Source organism: Colobus angolensis, unplaced genomic scaffold (assembly GCF_000951035.1).
Source record: "Colobus angolensis palliatus isolate OR3802 unplaced genomic scaffold, Cang.pa_1.0 Scaffold306, whole genome shotgun sequence".
In the NCBI taxonomy this organism is placed as follows: Eukaryota; Metazoa; Chordata; class Mammalia; order Primates; family Cercopithecidae; genus Colobus; species Colobus angolensis.
Window position 1 is genome coordinate 3,027,306 of NW_012116333.1, and position 6,685 is coordinate 3,033,990.

General features: G+C 48.8%; 1 protein-coding gene across 2 annotated transcripts in view; it reads left to right on the forward strand.

Annotated features, from left to right (window-relative positions):
• Positions 1–4,730, forward strand: part of CHAT (choline O-acetyltransferase) — a 57,623-nt gene extending 52,893 nt beyond the window's left edge. For both annotated transcript variants that reach the window (XM_011950368.1, XM_011950367.1), the window contains exons 14-15: positions 2,263–2,400; positions 4,405–4,730. In XM_011950368.1, the coding sequence (XP_011805758.1) occupies positions 2,263–2,400; positions 4,405–4,674 (408 nt within the window). In that variant the 3' untranslated portion in view covers positions 4,675–4,730. The remainder of the gene's footprint in view (positions 1–2,262; positions 2,401–4,404) is intronic.
• Positions 4,731–6,685: the final 1,955 nt, after the last annotated feature.

Below are 6,685 nucleotides of genomic sequence, written 5' to 3' on the forward strand. Positions count from 1 at the left end.
GAGGCTGAGGCAGGAGAATGGCATGAACCTGGGAGGTGGAGGTTGCAGTGAGCTGAGATCGCACCACTGCACTCCAGCCTAGGCCACAGAGCGAGAGTCACTGTCTATAACAAGATGATTATAGGTGAAACTGAGAAATTCAGTAGTGGTAACCTAAGCATATATTTGGAGGAAAAAAAGTATATACCCAAAAGAAATAGCTAAAAGACTGTAAGGAATTGCCTCCTTGGGGTAGGAATCCGTGCTGGCAAAATGACCTTGGCTTTTGGCTTATTTGGATTTCTAAACGATATAAATATATAACAATAACAACTTTAAATTTATTAAAATGTCTAGGAAAACACCCTCCAAAGCATTGCCATAGGGTTGTGTTAAAAATGTGAAGTTGATGAAAACAACCAAATCAAAGAGATGGGTTTGGGGAAAAGAGAGATACAAAGACGCTTACGAGGTGAATCTGGTGTGTGGTTGGACATGGAGGGTAAGGAAAGGGGAAAAGAAGGAAACCTAATAACTGGTAAGCATATTTGCCAGTGGTCATGGAGAAAGGAAGTTCCAATGGCAAGGTGGTCCAGAGCCCCCATCACTTACTCTCCCACTGTTCTGTAGTTTTCCTTCCTCACACTTGAGTTTATGATCATGTTTTTTTGCATGGTTGATGAAATCTGCCCCCCACTACACCATAAGTTCCACAAGGACTAAGTCTACAACTGTCTCGTTCTCTGTTGTGGCTCCAGGACCTGCGGCACTAGGCATATAGTAGGCACTCAATTAAGATTCCCTAAATGAATGAATGAAATACTGAATTATAAGTCATTTTACTCATTATTACTCATGGCTCTGAGCCAAACAACCTGTGAACTCAGTCTCTCTTGCTACAGTTATTCCAAGGTGGTGAAAAGAGGGGTGAGTTGACTGTTCACAGGGCAGCTGCTTCTATGAACCAACACAAATCAGGAATTAAATAGAGGAAACCAGAGAAATTAAAAGAGTAGTCTCCTTCACAGATAGGCCCACCATTCTTTCCTTCTGTCCTAACAGGGCACATCTAAAGTAAGCTGTGGTTGTGTAATGTTTGTCTTTTCAGCCTCTAATTAGGTGCGTTCAGAGAGAACAGAGCCTATCATCTTTATGCATTCATTCGCAACCGAAAGAGAACAGCTGTCAAATCCCTAAACGTGCCTTGTAAACCTATACCAAGTTCATTGTGAATGGGAAATGGGGAGTTTCTTCCTGTGCAGGGCGTTGACAGCTAAGTGGCCATCCTGCAGAACTGTGAAACCCCAAGAGTTACCCTGATGTTGACCCAAAAGTGATTGTTATGGGTGAGGGTGGCCCCCTGAGTCTCCATCAGCCCCTAGAATTGCTCTAGATAAACATGTAGTCCAAAAAAACCAGTGTGCATACTACATACCCAGCCTCAAGTGGGGGAGCCATAGAATGAGTACCCAGCCCCACTTCCAGACACCCCACACTCCATGAACCCCTCCTACATTGACATCCTGGAGCTTTCTCTATATTTCTATCCTTTGATGAAAGTTTAAATATATTGTGATAAAAAGAAAAAGAACTTTTATCATTCAACTGCCTCTTTCCCCTTGAAAATGTCAGCTGAGCCTGCTAAGGGATCTAGTTCCTGTCTCAAAACGATTTCTTAGATTATGGATCCAGTTTAAATGAATTGATCCTGAGCCATGAAATAGCAGCCAAGATTCAGGAACAGATCTCACAACCTCTATCCTCCATCTCTTGTTCCCTGGGCTCCTACTGGAGGAGACAGTGCTGGTTGTGGTGAGAGTCTGTTCAGGACAGCCTGGGATGCCTTCACAACGCTTGCACAGGATCCAGCAGTCCCCAAGCCCTGCACACAGCCTTCTTCCCAAACTCTCTCCCCTGCCCAAGTAGTTGGTAGTTGAGACGGCCAGGCCAGCCCCATTCTTTCCACTTAGAGAACCAGCCGGGTGTAGGTGTGTAGGGGATGCTCAGACTCACTAACCTTTGGCTCAGATATCTCAAGCTAGAACCCAACCTGCTCTGGACTCACTCAGTGCATGTGGAAATGTGCAAGGGCCCGGGAGCAGAGGCCGCATGGTATAGCGGTCAGTCCTGAGCAGCCAGATACACACTGTTGGCAGCAGGCACTGGATAAGCATGAGCCGTGGCTGCTGGAGTCACCCGTAGTCCTGTGGACTAGAGAGGAGGGAACAAGGAGTTGCAGGGGGCCCCCTTCTCATCTCCTGTTCTTTGCCCCCAACTACCCAGGCCATAACAGGGATGGCCATTGACAACCACCTGCTGGCGCTACGGGAGCTGGCCCGAGCCGTGTGCAAGGAGATGCCCGAGATGTTCATGGATGAAACCTACCTGATGAGCAACCGGTTTGTCCTCTCCACCAGCCAGGTACAGCCCTGTGCAGCCATTGCCCAAGAGTAGTGTAGTCAGTAAGCTTTCTAAAGAACAGTGACAACAAGCCCACTAGCTGGAGTCAGGCAAATCCTGCCTCTGCTTTTTCTGAACTATGTGACCATCAGCAAAATGATCTGAATGTTCATTAGAAGATGGTTTACCGACCAGGCTTGGTGGCTTACAACTATAATCCCAACACCTTGGGAGGCTGAGGCAGGAGGATTGCTCGAGCCCAGGAGTTTGAGACCAGCCTGGGCAAAATGGAGAGACCTCATCTCCCTATTTTAAAAAATTAGCTGGGCATGGTGGTGTGTGCCTGAAGTCCCAGCTACTAAAGAGGCTGAAATAAGAGGATTGCTTGAGCTGGGGAGGTAGAGGTTACAGTGAGCCTTGATTGCACCACTGCATTCCAGCCCAGGTGACAGAGTGAGACCCTGTCTCAAAAAACAGAAAAAAAGAAGAAGGTTTCCCATCTCCTAAATGGGAGTAATCAGCAGACCCTACTCAGCCGAGGTGGAGACAGTACAGGAACACACCCATTCTGGTGCCCTAACCGTTACATCTTACTACCTTTCAATCTATTACCGCGGTTTCCATGGGCTCTGACACCCAGCAGATCTGGAGTGAAGTCTTGGCTCGGCCAGATTCAATGATGTAGGGAGAAAGCCCAGTCCAGGGCCTGGCATGGACAGGGCCCTCTAAATAGGTCATAGATATTATTGTAAAGGGCCACGCGACCAACAGCAAAACATTCATGGCCAGCCCAACATCTAACCAGTGCAGCACCGTGTCCTGTGTGAGGGCCACTGCCACAAAGACAGAATGCAATCCATTAGATAGAGGTCGTGGTTTAGGAGGGGAAATGCCCCACAGCCATCAATTTACTAAAATGCCACCTCATCTGTGAAAAGCTGGACGTGGGCAGTACTGGGGTTGACGAGCTGTGTTTGAGGACAGAAGCCCACTCAGTAATTGGATGTTGTCATTATGGCAGTGAGCATGCAGACGTGAATAAACGAGGACAGAACACAGTACCATAAATTTCTCAGGAAATCATCCATGGGCAAAAAGTGCTTTGGAATGGCTTTATGGCCTTCGGCTATTGCACGGCAAATTTATCTGACAATGCGGTGACTCTATTAGCAAGACTAATGGTTTGTTCTGCCCCATTAAAACAGCCAGTGTCACTTCCGAAGGCCTGAGCACACAACACCAGAAACCTGTAGGTTTAAAACAAACCGGGCCCTGCACCTGCCCAAGAATCCTTTCTACTTTTTTCCATAGGACCAGCTAATAAAATTAATCTGGGGTGTGGGGATTTTGTTGTTTTCCAACTGGAAAGTAGCATTTATGGCTTGAATGCTTTCAGAAACATACTTTCTTGGTTTGTGATCTGGATTACAAAATCTCAGCACTCTGAATTCAAAACATACTAGGTGCATAAGTAAAACTCCAGTTGATGGCAATCTTTGAAACACCCAAGGCTGGGTAATTGGGCATGGCCAGGCTGCAGGGAGAAATCAGAGCAGCCAAGCAATACTGACAGTAATTAAGGATCTGGGGAAAATCGACAGAGAGGATGGGCTAGATTTCCTCCAGTTCATAAATTCCTCCCTCCAGAAAGCATCTAACTGTGGGGTGTCACCAGGGGACCATTTAGTAAATTACCTGATTGCCTCCATGCCTCAAATGGCCCCCAGGTGAAGGGGAGACTCAGCCCAAGACCCAGCACCAGGTCACGATGGGAGCTTCCAACTCCACAAGTAGAGCAGATTGCACACCAGGGAGTGGGCTTGGGGCCCCTCATCCTCTGATATCACACAGTTAGATGGGTCTGTTTTTATGACTCTGGCTGTGTCCATCCATGCTGAAGCAATCACTTGATTTGGTTAATTCAGTCAAACCCCCAGGTGGAAAACAGTCAGAGAAGCCAAGCCCAGTTAACGCTGGCAGGCTGCATTCCAGAACAAGCAGCTCCTGACCTGTCCTCTCCTCCAGGTGCCCACAACCATGGAGATGTTCTGCTGCTATGGTCCTGTGGTCCCAAATGGGTATGGTGCCTGCTATAACCCCCAGCCAGAGACCATCCTTTTCTGCATCTCCAGCTTTCACAGCTGCAAAGAGACTTCTTCTAGCAAGTTTGCAAAAGCTGTGGAAGAAAGTCTCATTGACATAAGAGACCTCTGCAGTCTGCCGCCGCCTGCCGAGAGCAAGCCATTGGCAACAAAAGAAAAAGCCATGAGGCCCAGACAGGAACACCAACCTTGACTGCTGCCACTAGGTTTCACCTCCCAAACTCAGCCTCTAGAGCAGCCAGACCCTGCCGATCCCCGCTCCCATCCCTTACCCCAGCTTGCCACAGCTCCCTGTCCTCAGGGTCCAACCCACAGATCACACAGAGACATCACACAGAGTTGGAGTGTTAGGAGAAAAGGGTCCCCTCTTTATGCATGGGAATCGTCATTTTCAAGGTGCCTTTGGGCCTGTGCACTGGGAAACAGGACCAGCCTGGCTCGGAGGCAGCCTGGATGCACTGGCGAGCCACAATGAGGACTCCTGTGGTCCTTGGAAGCTTAGTGTTCATGTCTCCTTCTCCAGCAGGACCTAGTGTGTCCAGGTGATGCTTCTGCCCAATGAAAGGATGAGTCACCTTATTACATGCAATGTACCTAAATGAGTTAGGAAGGAAGAGGCTAACTCCAGGTCATTACCTTTTTTCTTTTTGTGGGGAGAGGAGGCTGTGTTTTGAGATTCACAGCATTCCAATCATGGCATTCCCAGTGCCTCCACTGAGCCGTACAGTCCTGTAAGCACCCGCTCCTCCTACACACATCACAGAGCCCAAGTCCATTTAAAATATAGTGACTTGGGCCCACAAACACATTTCTGCTTTCGTGCCCAGGGGCAGCCTTCTATTGAGTCAGAAAATTGTGTCCAGCTATTCTGAAAGGAAGAAAAATGTACCTGTGACTGCCCTGGAGTTGCTGCCACTCTCTGCTTAGCAGACGGCATCAGGGCCAGTCCAAGAAAAGTAAACTGCACAGCCCCAAGCAGATGGCGCCTGGTGCCAGTGGGTTTGCAAAGGACCCGGCCACTTCCTGGGGTCCTGCCATTTGCATTTTTTCTGCATCCTTTCCCCTCTCCTCCCCTCCTACATGCTCCAGTAGGTGGAGAAGAGAGATGGCTACTTCGGGTTTTTCTGTTATCTGTTTTAGGACAGAGATTTTTAAGAAAACCACCCTGACATTAATTTCAGAAAATATTAGTGATTCAAGCAGGATCCTTAGGCAGCTGGGCTCCTTTGTTTGGAGCAGGCTATCCAGGGACTCTGACAAAAATCCATGTGGTAGAGCCTACAGCAGGGCTCTCTTCTGGCCTCAGGGACTGAGGGGACAGCTGGCCTGAGGGGAGCAGGGCTGGTAGGAGGGGACACCTCATCCAGAATCAAACCCAGCCCCAGCTCCAGCTCCAGCTCCACCCCCAGTTCCAGCTCCAGCATGGGCAGGATAGACAGGTCAGCCGAGGCAGAGTTGAGATGTCTCGAGAGACCGTGATCATAGAAGAGATGCAAGAGGCACTTCCCATTGGAGCACATTTTTATGGGAAGTCTAAAGGACAGGGGAAGGGAGTGACAAAGCAACCAAAGAAATCTGCAGCACAGAGCCTGTGTGTTCTGCTGCACGTCCCTCCAATCCTGCTGCTTCCTGCTGAGCACTCTGCTCTAGCCCAGGAATCCTGTAGGTTTCCCTTCTTTGGGCCACTGTGAAGGCTCTCCATGCTTCGACCTGGACTGTCACAGGCCAGCAGAGGTGGGGTGGGCATTTGACCTTTGCTCAGCTCTTTGAAAACACAAGCAGCCTCAAGAAGTGAGTCCCTTGAACCCCTGGTTTTAGATGGAGGATCTCTATTACATGTTGTGAGAGTTTTGGGCACCGCCCTTTGAACATACAAACTTAAGTCATTGGCCTATAGATTTATGCTCCTTTCCTCCCACAGCCACCTTCCTGCTCTGCTTAGGAAGTTGCAGCACAAGGGTCCTGGGGTTTTCTGGGGAAAGGCAGCCCACTTGCTGTAAGTTGGCCCAAAGCTACTTGTCTGTTCTTTCCAAATGACCACAGTGCAGATCTGAGTTCTCCTCTGGTTCCTTTCCCTCTATGGATCTCTGGGCAGACAGAGAGCTCCAGCTATGGGGCCAGGCAGCCCCACCAACCTTGGCCAAATGACACACATGCCCAGAGACTCAATTCCCTCCACTGTAAAATGAGAACAAGAATGTCCC